Source organism: Triplophysa rosa, linkage group LG11, assembly GCF_024868665.1.
Source record: "Triplophysa rosa linkage group LG11, Trosa_1v2, whole genome shotgun sequence".
Lineage (NCBI taxonomy): Eukaryota > Metazoa > Chordata > Actinopteri > Cypriniformes > Nemacheilidae > Triplophysa > Triplophysa rosa.
This window is the reverse complement of record NC_079900.1, coordinates 13,817,966-13,832,504: the sequence shown is the minus strand read 5'-3', so window position 1 is coordinate 13,832,504 and position 14,539 is coordinate 13,817,966. Positions and strand designations below refer to the sequence as shown.

The 14,539-nt window shown below is 35.7% G+C and overlaps 2 protein-coding genes across 6 annotated transcripts in view; both read left to right on the top strand.

Annotated features, from left to right (window-relative positions):
- Positions 1 to 22: 22 nt before the first annotated feature.
- Positions 23 to 8,476, top strand: nmrk1 (nicotinamide riboside kinase 1). 5 transcript variants are annotated; one of them, XM_057346276.1, is made up of 8 exons: positions 23 to 3,268; positions 3,379 to 3,469; positions 3,578 to 3,626; positions 3,829 to 3,994; positions 4,268 to 4,339; positions 4,427 to 4,533; positions 4,612 to 4,706; positions 6,894 to 7,007. In XM_057346276.1, exons 2-7 carry the CDS (start codon positions 3,380 to 3,382, stop codon positions 4,698 to 4,700), a joined length of 573 nt encoding a protein of 190 aa, XP_057202259.1. In that variant the 5' UTR covers positions 23 to 3,268; position 3,379; the 3' UTR covers positions 4,701 to 4,706; positions 6,894 to 7,007. The 5 variants fall into 5 exon arrangements, with proteins under 5 accessions (XP_057202259.1, XP_057202256.1, XP_057202257.1 ...); XM_057346273.1 differs by having other exon boundaries at positions 23 to 3,272; XM_057346274.1 differs by lacking the exon at positions 6,894 to 7,007 and adding an exon at positions 4,793 to 5,192 and having other exon boundaries at positions 23 to 3,272.
- A 1,510-nt stretch (positions 8,477 to 9,986) lies between these two features.
- Positions 9,987 to 14,539, top strand: part of septin9a (septin 9a) — a 75,266-nt gene continuing 70,713 nt past the window's right edge. The window contains exon 1 of the mRNA XM_057345857.1: positions 9,987 to 10,225. The gene's annotated coding sequence lies outside the window, so the exon portion shown is untranslated. The remainder of the gene's footprint in view (positions 10,226 to 14,539) is intronic.

Here is a 14,539-nt window from a genome sequence, read left to right as displayed (position 1 = left end):
CATTTATAAAAAATGCATCAGTTGAGTTGCAGTAGTTTGACAAAGAAAATTTTAAAATGACAAATATCTCAATTAATATTTTGCCTTCAGAATGGAATGTATACAATAACAGGAAAATGCTGTAATATAGTTCATCATCTTAACCTCAAATTAATTGAGTGCCTACATATAATATTTCAAACTTCAAAAGATATCACAATACACAATTTAAATTTATAGTATACAGCAAGAGCATCTAAAATAATTAACATTCATATAAATGTAGCATATGTGATCCTTTAGTCATCACTTCATAATTGTTCTTCATAATTCACAGTTGTCTAAACATAATTCAGCTGGATGTAATTGCATTGCAAGCTAAACTGATGTGCTCTGACGCTCTGGATGCCCTGCACATGGACAGGGTGACAAGTGACAAAAGATAGCTTTATTTTGCTATTTAAAAAATTACAATTTAAAATGTAACCCTTTTTAAATCATCTCTTCTTTGGCATATTGTGTGATGAGTTTGCTTAATATGATGTGATAAATCACATGACAATCACATGATCTGCTGTGTTTGTTCAATTCAATTTTATTTATATAGCGCCTCACAATGTGGATTGTTCCAAAGCAGCTTTACAGGAGGAAAACACAGAAAATGTAAAACACAGCACAGTGCATAGTGTTTAGAACAAGCAAGATCATTCTAGTATATAATATCAAATAAATGCAGTCTCCCGGTGAGCAAGCCAGCCAACAATGCGCTATGGGGAGGAAGTTTGTTTGTGGGTTGGAGTATGTATAGATTAGTATTCAGACAGAAGTTTAGTTCGCTTTGAATGAAAGACACTGAATGAGATACATTCTGGAAATGTCTCTGGCTATCATTTTGTTTTTATTCACTGCTGATCTCTGCGACCTTGTTTCAAGTGCAGGTTAGTGTGTTAGTGTTTTGATCAGTTTTTGCATGGATTTACAGTTGCACTCATCTCCGTTTCTGTTTATTGCTAGTTACTGTATGTAAGATGAAATGTGAGACATGTTGTCTGTTAGACTAATAGATGGCACTTGTGCATCTAACAATCTACTTAGTAAGTCAGAAGATACAGTCTTAAGGGTAAGGGTATGTTCTGGAGATGTTTAGTAATGATAGTGTGTGCTACTGTGTATTCAATTGTAAAAATCCCAACTGTTTTCTACATGTTTTTAGATGAACACAGATATAGTACAACGGCAAGTATTGTATTACTATTTTGAAACGGGAGATTTAACAGTACAAAAAGACTACAGTCTACGAAAGTACTATGATTCCAATGCATCTATGTGCACATTGTATAGAAGATTTCATGTCCGTGTAGGTGTAATTTTTTTCAAATACTGTACGCTTTCAGTCAGGAGAATATGAGTGCCAGTGGACCATATGAGGTCATGAATCTTCATCGTAAGACATAAGATTCAGACCAACACTGTTATTCAAAAACATTATATTGAATGGTCTAGTTGACACTCTGTAAAAAAGAATTAACACCGTAATTTAGTTTGTTCTCAGCTGTAAATTTATATCTTTTTTTTGTTTACTTATGTTTGTATTTGCCTGCTTTTGCTGGTTATGGTACAGTCAGATTTAACCAGTACAGATTCTCAACCCAAGTTTTTCCCAGACATGAAAATATCCAAATGAGGTAAGCCCTTGAAATAATAATTAGAGCTATATTCATGAAAACCTTTTATACAGTCACTATTGTGACTTGTGAGATTAAATGGGTTGAAGTTGTCACATCATACCCAGTATTACCCATCAAACATAGAACATTCTTGGAACCAAAAATTGTATGTTAGTTTTTTTATGAAAATTGCTGAGACTGTAAATAAAAATGCATTTCATATCAAGCGTTCTTTGTAAAATGTTGTGAGTATTCACAAGTATTTATTTTCACTAAAAAGAAAACAGACTGTATTAGAAATTATATAAACCACATGTTTATTGCATAAATTGACAAAACTTGAGTTCTCAGACAAGTGAGAAACTGCTAACCAAATCCGCTACTGAACCATTATGTGTTGTATAACTGTACTGATAATTAGTTTACAGTTTTTTTATGTCAGGTTTGATCTGTGAGAAATGATGCTCCAAACAGCGCTGGGAGAATCAAATTAGTGACTCAGAGTCAAGAATGTTACTCAGATGGTTCTCAGATTTCTTGAGGAAACAAGCATGTTTCAATAGAACTTGCACGTGTACAGTTATAGGACAATATACACTAATCGGTCGTAATAACCCAGACACATTTGTCCTTAAAGAAATAGGGGATATCAAAATAAATAATCAGCAGATATAATGCAGATCGTCCCCTTACATCTCCTGATTCTCCTTATCTCAAGGATCCTCAATGATTCTTTCGCTACTACTGCGGAATAGCCACATACATATACACATCAGATGATTTTCAACATGAACCATCCAAACAGTTTGTCCCCCCTTCTCTAGGGCTATCTAAACATCAACAAGAATCAAGAAGATATTTTAAAGTAACCATCACTGTATTGAATGTGGCCCTTAATAGTGAGATTAGCAGTGGTTGACAGTGTTTTCATAATCTGATCTCCTCCGTGCTTTCATGTACTGTGTATTCAGAATGGGACCTGTCTAACGTATGTGATGCCATGATATTTTTTCATAGCTTAGACATGCAGGAAGGCGTCAGCAGCTTTAAGACAAGACAGCATAGCCTACCACCTGCATCTAAGGTTTTGGGGCTGGAATGCCACTGGAGTACTGTATAGTGACCCATATGTGGGTCACTATACCCACAAAAAAGCCAGCATTTATACGAGCGTGCCGCAAGCCCCGTGGGCACATAGAAGGTTTATTGTAGTCTGGAAGGCCCAGTGTATTTGCTTTACAGTCTTTGGTGGAGGAAATGGATTCTTTCTGCAGAGAGGCATGGCTCCCCTTTCAGCACGTGATCCAGATAAATGAGATAAAATGAGAGCCAAACGAGCAATAATATTTTACATTACATTGAATAAATTATAATACAAGATTAAATGCTTTAACGGAAATACTAATAGTTGATGTCCGCTAGTAAGAATCCACCACAGCAGATGGCGCTGTCGAGCAGGTCTGACCTGGAAAGTGAACGGCGAACAACACGACATTACTAAAGAAAAACTACGCTGATTATAACAGTACTTAAGTTAAAAACGGCAAACTTTAACCAGTATTGCATTACCGATTACATCGTAAGAACGTCGATAAAAATGAGAAAAATAATCATCGGAATTGGTGGGTGAGTAAAATAAACGAACTACGTGAAAAATATTGTAGAAACGTTATTCTCCCATTGTCCAGTCCATCGTATATGAGTTCTAAATCATGTCTGGCTGATGTGCTAGAATGACAAATGGAGGAAAAACCACTCTGAGTAAAAACCTACAGGAAGTTTTGCCTAACAGCTGTGTTATTTCTCAAGACATCTTCTTCAAGGTACCCCGCCCACTTTATAAGAAAGTTATGTTCTTATGTAACGTTATGTCATTAGTATCCAACACCTAGTTAACATGTCTTTAGTATATTTCTGTGCTTCTTTCTCAGGATGACTCTATGGTCCCTGTGGATAGCAATGGCTTTAAGCAGTATGACAGTAAGAACAAAGTAGTTCACATGTGTACTTCTCACATTGCATCACATTAAAGTTGGGATTACATCGTCAATTCAGAATGTAAAATGTTATCAAACAAGCTATCCTGTTTTGCACTAAACTGTATGTTTTCAGTGGTCATCCGTGGTTTATGCACAGCACACATCATTCTCCTGGGTGTATTTGATGATGATCTGTTCTGCAGCTCTGGATGCCCTGCACATGGACAGGATGATGAGTGACATTGAATCATGGCAGAAGGATCCTGAGAGCTTCATGTCATCTCGTGGTCTCAGAGTGACATCTACAGGATCGCAACAACCCAGTGTGTTTGCTCTCATAGTGGAAGGATTCCTCATTTTTAATCATGGGTAATTATGTTAAAATATAGCGATTAGCAATATAGAAATATATAAAGATATCATTTTGTTTTTAAACACGCAGTTTGCATATATGTTGCAAATGGGCCATATGAAACGATGTTTTTTCACCCTTCACTCTTTGGTAAAAGAAAAACGTTGAGTTTCAGTTTAAAACATAAAACTAATATGGTGATTTGTTCATTGTTGTAAATGACGTCTGAATCTATGAATGATGTGATATTTTTGTGACCGAATAAGTAATTGGGTTTGTTTCATTTCCAGGCCTCTTAATATCTTATTTGACAAAAGGTTTTTCCTGCAGATTCCCTATGGGCCATGCAAAGAGAGAAGAAGGTGGGTGCTGGACTCTTATGTGATCAGATGTGTCTGCTTTGATAAACACCAGTTGTTTCGACTGACACCTTTATCTCCGTCTAATAGCTCAAGAACCTATGTGCCTCCAGATCCGCCGGGCTATTTTGATGGGCATGTTTGGCCCATGTACCTGAAGAACAGAAAAGAGATGGAAGATGCTGTAAATGACATAGGTAACGCTGAAATGTTTTTTCTTGTTTTTGTATTAAATATTGTCTTTAGTTATGTAATGTAGTTAAATCTCTTTGCAGTGTTTCTGGATGGTACACAGAAGCAAGAGGAGCTGCACTCCTGCGTTCTTGCAGACATGCAGGAAATACTAATAGTTTCGCAGAGCTGAGTTCACGTGAGTAAATCGCCAGTAAAGATGCCACATTCTACACAATGCTCTAAACATTTCGGAAGAAAACGCTTTCATTTCTGCTTTTACAGTATTTAAATGTAGAAAAAGTGAAGTTCTCAGATTGAGTGTGGACCACTATTCCAAACTTCCTGTCACAACAAAAACACCATGACTATAATGTATTATTAATGCATTATACATGAATGCCTCATTTTATCTTTATATTGTAATGCTTTTTGCCATAAGCTATGTGACTGCCATGTGAGTATGCATAACAACACAAGCATTAACTGTGCTCTCGATAAGCATAGCATGGTGTGTGGTGTTAATAATGCTATGGAAATTTCCAGTTTCTCTGCAAACTCATACACAGACTCATTCATTATTTAAAGAAATAGTTCACCTTCAAAATGAAAGTTCTGTCCTCATTTACTCACCCTGTTGGTATTTACTTTCATTTCAAACCTGTATGACTTTCTTTCTTCTGCAAAACACAAAAGAAGATATTTTGAAAAATGTTGGTAACCAAAAACTGTTGGTCCCCGTTGACCTGTATGGACACAAAACCAATCCAAGTAAATGGGGACCAATGGTTTTCTGTTGCCAACATTTTCAAAACATATTCTTTTGTGTTTTGCAGAAGAAAGAAAGTCATACAGGTTTGAAATGACAAGATGGCATGTAAATAATGACAGAATTTTCATTTTGAAAGGGAACTATTCCTTTTTACTTTAATTTTTTTGCCATGTGTCCTAATGTTTACAATCTAATGATTCTATTTCTAAATCAGCTATTGCTTTATGTCTATAAATACAACGAGTAGTGTGAAAATGTATTTGTGCAGTATTTAACAGATTAAATTACATTTATCACTATGATGTTTTGTGTTTTTTTTACCTTTTGAGACACAAAGTAGTGATGTTACCCTTCTTGGTTTCCTAAAACTCCATATAAAAAAACCTTGATAAAACAGAATTCAAATTGTTGAATTACACATGCAGGATCACAATATATATATATATATATATATATATATATATACTGTATATATATATATATATATATATCACATGTGCATTTTCAGTGTAGTTGTGGAAATACCTCTTGCAGTTGGTCTTACTGCATAGTGACTATTAGTCACCTGTTTGTTTGCTTTAAAAAAGTTAAAAGGACCAAACTATCACAAAAAATATTTGCACTAAAAAAATGCAACCATTCTCGAAAAATATTGCTTGTCCTATTTTTTACTGCGTTTCCTGACTCTGATGTCAGAAGTATATCACTGTCTGTGTGGGTTTGAGTATATATAGGTCAGCAATGCAGACAGAAGTTCATTTTGCTTTGACTGATTAAGATACACTGCTTGTGTAAAAATGTCTTGGGCATTTGTTTTGTTTTTATTCACTATTGATCTCTGCAGCATTGTTTCAAGTGCAGGTTAGTGTTTTGTATTTTGTCAGCATTTTACATTTTGCCAATAAGGTTTGTTAAAAAGCAGTTTTTGTGTTAGTTAAAAATCGTCAGCTTTCAAACTGATTATAGCTAGGGTTGCATTACACAAAACATGCTAGAAGGATACTTTTATTTTCTAAAATGTTATAGTATAGCCGCAGGAAAAATGAAGAGACCATTTCAAAATTATTTTAGGTTTTTCTGAATTGTCTATTTATAGGTATGTGTTTAGGTAAAATTATTGTTTTTTTCATTCTGTGAACTACTTACAATATTTCTCCTAAATTTTAAATAAAAATATTATTTCTATCTGCTTTTATTTGCAGCAAATGAAAACTGGCGGTCAAAATAACAGAAAAGATGCTCTGTATTTTTTCAGACCTCAAATACTGCAAAGAAAACAAGTTCATATTCACTTTAAGCAAAACAACAATAAAATGTTTACATGCATTTAGGAAAAGTAAAAATATTATGATAATAATTTTTATCATAGTTTTTATGTCTTTTGTCATGCTATCAGTCTTTCACGTCGCTGTTGGATGACTCTGTCACTCCTGAGGTTTGGTTTTGTTGAAATTCAACAGACACTGGACTGGAATAGACAAAATGCATCTGGAAATGCTGATTACATGAAAATTTGGAATGGTCTTGTAATTTTTTCCACGGCTTTATTAAAGTCATTTATCAACTGAGTATTTGGTGTAACTGATTCCTACTGTTTCTTTACATCATATTTAGATGAACACAGATCTAAAGGTGAGAGTTACACCATTAGGTGTCCGGCACCTCAGAAAGATGCAGTGGGTGTATATCTGAACACCAGACGAGAGGTACAACGGCAAGTATTGTATTACTCTATTGAAACAGGTGACGTAACAGTGCATACAGACTACAGTGGACGTGTTAATATCAGTCGTGATGAAATGATTGTGACAAGCAACATTTGGAACCTTCAACTGAATGATGCTGGAGCTTATTGGTGTTCATGCATCAAACATTTTGAGAAATGTGAAATGACAGCAGACAAAGGTGTTATTCTATTGATAAATGGTAAGTGCACATTTTTCTGATTTTATTCTCAGCGTTTAGTTACAAACTACAGATGTAACAAAACTAAAGTTTTTTAATGGCTAAAGTGATTTGTAATTTTGCTTGACAGTGCCATCTGGTGAAGTGTCTTCTTCCACTGCTAAACAACACAATGGCATGAGTGACTTCCTGATACCAGTGACGACTCTGACCGCTTGTAGTGTGCTGTTACTCTTACTCCTTTTGTTTGGAGTGTGGCTGGTGCCCAAGGTAAAGGTTACATGTAACTCCTCAAAAACCATGTGAACATTGTAGTACTCTTTTCAGATTTATCTGTAGGTGTCATTTGGTTCATGCATGTCTCCAGTCATACATTGTTTTGATCTTTCTGATGATTCTTCTTTTTTCTTTCTAACGTGTATGCAATTTTGCCTAAATGTCATAAGCAAGTTAATTAATCCTGTTTTCCCCCCTCAGATAAAAAAAACACGTAGAATGATAAACAGAGAAGAGAAAACATCTGGCAATGGAGTATATGAGGTTATGAATGTCCACCGTTAATGAGATTTTCAATGCTTCAGATTTTATTCTGAAACTCAAAATATATTCATATAAAAATCTTTTGCTTTTTCACTGTCACGTGTGGGATGATGTACATATAGTAATAGACACCTGTAATTTGAAAAAGCAACCTCTGTTTGTGACCTGTGGCCTCTGTATCGAAAAGTTTCTCTAGCAGCTAATGTGGTGAGGTTTGACATTATGTGCAGTGATAAAAATGGTTTAAAATAATGTCAGTTTTGATCATACTGAGCACTATATGTTTTTCTTCTGTGTACCACACTGATATCAAACTTCACAGTTTCACATGGGTGTTGTTTTTCTACAACTGTTGGGGTTTTTTGGGAGGGTGTTTTGCTGTGACTCAATTTGTCTTTCACAGCTGCTTGTTTATCAAATGTGCAGTTTGTTTTTCAACTTGGTATGAGCTTCTGTTCTGACAGTTCCTTTCTTTAATAACATCTGATTTTTTTATTCTGACAATGCTCCAACCACCTCTATATTTTGTCAGTATGTTTTCTTAAACTTCTCATGTTATAATTCTATTAGCATTAAATGAATAACTAAGTTTATACCGTAACTCAAACTTGATGTAAGTTATATTTTTCACTTGAATGTACTCTATGTATGTGGGTTGTAAACATACTTGTTTATGAAGCTAATATTCTTCACTAAGGTCACATTTCAGACTACTTGTCAACTGCTTTAATATAAAATCGCTTTAAAAGAAACTTTACAAGAATGAGATGTTTGTCACCCTGTAGCCATGTAAACAAGATTTGAAAATGCTGTCTTAGCTGCAGCCTGGTGTGTTTTCACCTGCTCTTTCTCTTTTGTGCATTGCACATTGTACATATAGAGACAAGCATGCAGACTTCCTTCTGTGGTTCTTATGACCAAGACCCCTCTAAAGGAAACACACATCTGCTTCAGAGAATATTGCTCTTTTCTGACTGAGCATCACTTCACACTCATCTACGATCAGTGACAAAGGGCTTCAAACAGATCTTAGTTGTTCTGTTGTCAAAAACAATGCAAGATAATCCAGGTATTTGTACTGCTATGCCAAATAATTATAAATAAAAAACTATAAGCATGTTGCCATTTGTCCAAAAATTGTCCCATTGTTTTTTTAAATATCTAAATGTTTATCCTTCCTGTAACATGTTTGCTCTGACAGTAACTGGAACCGTTGAATGGTTTTTTTTCAAGCCCACGGAGGTTTTGATGTGATGATGGTGTGGTGTTTTTCAGAAGTCAGAGCCTCCATATGTAAAGGTCACGGATGAGCCCATTGGCTTTAGATGCAAACATTGCGGAAAGATTCGATCAAGTGAGAGGAACGTTGTTTTTCCATTTCAGCTGTCTGAAAAATGTCAACGTGTCACCAATTTTCCCCATGTTCTTGTAATTTAAATAAAAGGATTTGATAGTGTCAACTGTACAAATGTAAAATATAACCTATTTTTCCAGCTGTGTGTATCAAGGACAGCTAAAAACATATCAGCTAAAATACCTTTGCAGAATATGCTATATCCTTGTTATAAAACTTTTCTCTCAACAGGTATTGTCAAACAATTATAGCACTTCTCATATTATTTCCTTCCTATTGAAAACCATTGTATTGTTTTCCACACTTGTAAGTCGCTTTGGATAAAGTTTGCTAATGCTAATTATTATATAGCTACAGGAGAGGGCTTTAAGGTTTATTCTGTTATATTTGTAATTGTACATTGTGGATGGAAAAGAGCATTTTATATATTTGCATGTAACGTTAATGAGATTAATTATAAATAGCCTACAAGACATCATAAATGTACAGCCTTGGGGCATGTTTTCACATGTCACGTGACCTGTTGACATAGTATGGGTTGACTGGAGCAATAAAAGAAACTGAAAAAAACTATATTTTTAGTTTACTTCTATGTGTACTTTTTTGACCCCATATTACATATTATTACACATTAATTTAAATGTGTTTATTAAATGACATATTTTAAATAAATGCATCGCACTACAGGACCATGCAAGAAACTCCGAACGGTTAGCACAATGCCGACCATTCCTAATACGTAAATATAGTCATTTCAACCCAAGACGGGGATCTTCTCCAAATAAACAACAAAACTAACATTACATACTTTTTCTTTAACTAACGTTAGCCATACAGTAAGTCACCATCTGATTCGTGTATCTCTCTATGGTGAGGCGGAGTTTATATCACACAGGTGTGTGAACAGGTAAACTTCGGCGGTGTGTGGGAGTTACAGTCCTGACTACACTGTACAGGCGCTTAAACATAAAGACGAATTAAATCGATACATTTATTTACTGGTTCACGTGCGCTTTACCGAGAGTTTAGGGAGACTTTTCCGCAACGAACGAACGTACTTCAGATGTTGCGATCTCAAATACGGATCTGATTGACTGAAGTTGAGATCCTCAGGAGTGGCCTGTGAACATGAAGAAATCATATTCTGGTGAGTGTATACCTTTCATTGGGTTCATGCCAAACTCCATCATATATCTGCTTTCATATCATATCACATCATAACATAACATTCAGATCATCTACAGCACCATGTCAAAGTGAAAGCAAAGTTGCTAAGATCACTGTCGCTGTGCTACCTTAATAGTTAATATTTCATACAGTTTATTTGTGCCATATGTACTGTATGCAACCTAACTTATATGCAGTCTATTATTTATAGCCTATTTAATTGACGTACATATGCTTTTTTCCCAATATAACAATGAGAAATGCTATGAAGAATAGTTTTGTTCACATACTGTAGTTTACTGTCCATTATGGGTGGGTCAAATATATATATATTTTAAATGTTCTATATAACAAATCCACTAATACTATATTCTAATTTGCACTAATATGATTGATCTGTTGTGTTATTTTTATTATTATTATTTTGGAATCTACACATTAACACTTTAAGCACATCCAAACAAACTTGCACAGCATTTTAATGCAGCCTACTTTTTGATTGACGTACATAGGCATTTTGTTTTCAATAAAATAATGTGAAATGCTGTATGTAGAATAGTTTTGTTCACATAGCCTACTGTAGTTTACTGTCCATTATGGGTGGGTCAAATATATATAGGCTATATTTTAAAATATTCTATATTACAAATCCACTGATACTGTATTCTAATTTGCACTAATATCATTTACCTGTTGCGTTATTATTATAATTTTGGATTGTACACATTAACATTTTAAGCACATCCAAACAAACTTGCAATTGCGCAGCATTTTACTGTACTTTATGAAAGTAGGTGTGTTCCTAGATACTCACATCCCTAGAAGTAAACCTCAATGTTGGCCTATTTCTAGAACCGTTCAGCAGCGAGGGTATATTTTGTGGTATAGCGAACGTTTTTACTGAGGGTCCTTGCTTGCAATATGTCCTTTTTTGTTGTGCAACGAAGCCTGAGGCGCTACATAAAGCCCTTCCATTGAGAACAGCCGCGTGTTTCCTTCCCTATAATCTCAACAGACGCATAAGGCATATTCTCTGTGTACACAATGATTTGGCAGGAATGTAGCATTTCCTCTGGCCTGCCAAAGTCATTGTCACAGCCCAACTCCTCTCGCACACATGTTGGATCATGTAATAGGTCTGTGCTTTTTCTCCTCCGTTCTCTGGCAGCACATTCTGCTTTGTATGTGTAAAAGCTGACCTCATTGTGAGAATATCCCTCACAAGCAGACTGCAGGAGGAAACCTGCTAGAAGTACCCGAAATACACACTTTATTTATTGATTTATGCATTTCACGGAACACTTTGAATCGTGTGTGCATATGTTGTGTCTTGGACTCTAGGTCACGCCCTGAGGTAAATCAGTAACTCAAAATGAGACGTATTCAAGCACAAGAGTCTTTCAGTTACATTCACAGATAAGTGACATACTGTAAATCATACACATTAGTTATTATTGTGAGATTTTTGCTGCAGTTTGTTGCTCTCTGGTATTTGGGTGTAACTTGCACTTATTCGTGTGCACCAAAAGTGGATTCGGAAGAATTTCGTCACCTCTATTTTGGTCTTCGGAGTGCCTTGTGCACAACAACTGTCAAGATAATTGATAAAATGTGACTTCTGCATGTGGGATTGCATGCGACGCTTTCCACGTGTGAGGTTTTATGCTAAATTATATCTCCCATGTCTCATCTGGAAGTGAATCATTACGGGTGGATGAATGAATCTCATTGTTAAATCTTTATTTTGGAAGATTGCCCAACAGAGCTTACTGAGGCAAAAGAGACTCTGCACTATAACACATTTTTTTATCAGTTTCTGGCTCCTATGACTTCACCTCCGCCTCCTCTTTCCTGACCTGCCCTGTCATCTCAGTCGGGCTGACAGGTGAGTCAGCGGCAGCGTAAACTCGCTGTGAAATTCACTAATGCCCGAGCGCTTTGAAATTCCTCTCTGCTCTTCGAGCTGTTGATCACAGTGATTTTCAGTATGTGTCATAGGTTTCACATGCACACCAACATCGGCTTCTCTGACAGCACTTGATCTGACACTGAAATTGACAGATGGTTTGGTCTTCCTCACTTCCCCCATGTCTCCCTGTCTTTGTCACTCAAGACTCAGATTGTTGGCTTTCTGATTACTCAGTGTGGACACAGGAATGTGGTGGATTGATAAGGGCACTTCATCTTGCAGAGTGTGTGTAAAGACAGGACTCTTCAGAAGCTCTGCAAGCTGGATCCACATTTGCAAATATCTAAGTTTTTGTTCTTTTTTTAAACATCTCAGGGACTTCACTCTGGTGATTGTAGGGTCATTTTTTTACTTTATGTTTACAATTGTTCTAATTCTGCTTTCGAGCAATGTCTAAAAAGTGCTATTCAAATCGATTGAACTGAATTCAACACTTTTAACCAATAATGGGTGAATTGAGAAAATATACACAGCTGTTTTCATTGAAAGAGCTTTATGTAGTGCCACAGCCTCCAGTGCACAATTAAAAGTACATAGTACACATTGAATGGTCATAAACATTTTTTTACTACAAACCTTTAATTAAACATTTGAAATGTTATTGCTTTATTTAAAAAAATCTATGTTTGTTCATATGGCAATATGGGATTATTTAGATGTTTTTACTTTCCTGCCCAAGTAGAGAAAGTACATTTAAGAACACGTCCATAATGTACTTAAAGTGCTCTATTGCCACATGTTAATTTTGTGCTTTTTGAATTAAAAATATCGTTTTTTCCTACTTCTACAAATGGTGTCTCAAAATAGCACAGTCGAGTACACTTAGATCTTTAAAAAAACGGTGCTATATACCACTAAAAGTGGTTCTTGGCTCGTAATCATAGAACCATAATTTGGTGCTTCAGTGGTTCTTCAGAGCTGAAGCGGTGCTGTATGGTTCTTCTTCTATATAGCACCTCAGTCATCCCAAAGAACCGCTGAAGAACAACAGAAGCACCAAGTTATGGTGCTATATAGCACTTAAAGTGGTTCCCCTATGATTACGAGCCAAGAACGACTTTTAGTGCTATATAGCACCTTTTTTTAGAATGTAGGTACCAAGTTAGTGTGTGAAAACTGAGCACTTTCAGAACTTTATTAAGCTATTGTTGTACACTTTTTCACCAGGGTATTATAGCAGAGTGTTGTGACAGTGCATTTGTCTAGCTACAGTGCATGAAATGGATTGTCTCTTTTAGTTAGAGTGCTGGTCTAGAAATAAAAGACACTTCAAACAGTGTAAAACAACTGAGTAGATGATATACAGTGTCATAATGATCTGGGGTCTGAGGGAAGTGGCCCCATAATGTTATTGCATCATCTCTCCTCAATTATTAGGAAATGACTGTTCTCTCTATGTTTGACTTGCCTTTGACCTGATTGTAAATTGTTTGCACAGTAGGTCAGCCACCCTGTTCTTTAAACTTCATTGCTTAGAAAAGTCTCACTGACTCTGTGGTGAAATAAAAAAAAGACAACAGTAGAGCATACAGCTCAGGACACCACCATTTTGAGAAAAATAAAATGATGTTAAAAGATTTTTTTCCTCCGGTTACTATTGTTCATTAAAGTTTTGAAAAGCCTGACGTTTAAATGTTGACACTGTCCGCAAATGTTTTACATGCTACCTTGAAGGAGCACTTGAAGATAAAAGTGGCACCATTTACAACTTGCAGAGAAAGAAAATTGAGATAGAATTTTTAATACATGACTGTATTAAACTGCACATAATGCAACCCACATATGAGTCTGTGCGTTTGGCAGTACTGGCTTGTTCAGTCATGTCTCAATGTTATGTGAGGGGACCCCTTATGTTTACATAGAAAACAACCGAAATGATCTCATCCCTTCCTTATCTCAGTAGTCTGTCAATAAAACTGGAGATTTTCAACCACTTCATTAAATCTGAGAGTTCATTTTGTCAGTAGTATTTACCCTGAGGGAAGTGTATACACTTATTATGTATATATACAGTAAGTGTATATACATATTGTGCATTTCTTTCTCACACCCAGCCGGTTTTTATCATCATTGTATGAGTATTTTATTTTATTTAGCTCACTATTCATTTTTATTTAGGATTTGGAAAAGGGTCCCTGAGGAGTTGACTGGAAAAATCACTATGTTATTTAATAGTAAACTTTATGGCTGCCTTTAAAGGTCCAGTGTGTGAAATTTAGTGACATCTGGTGGTGAGATTGTGAATTGCAACCAACGGCTCACTCCACTGCTCACCCCTCCCTTTCGAAGCACTATGGAGGCTTACAGAACTAAGATGTTGTCACG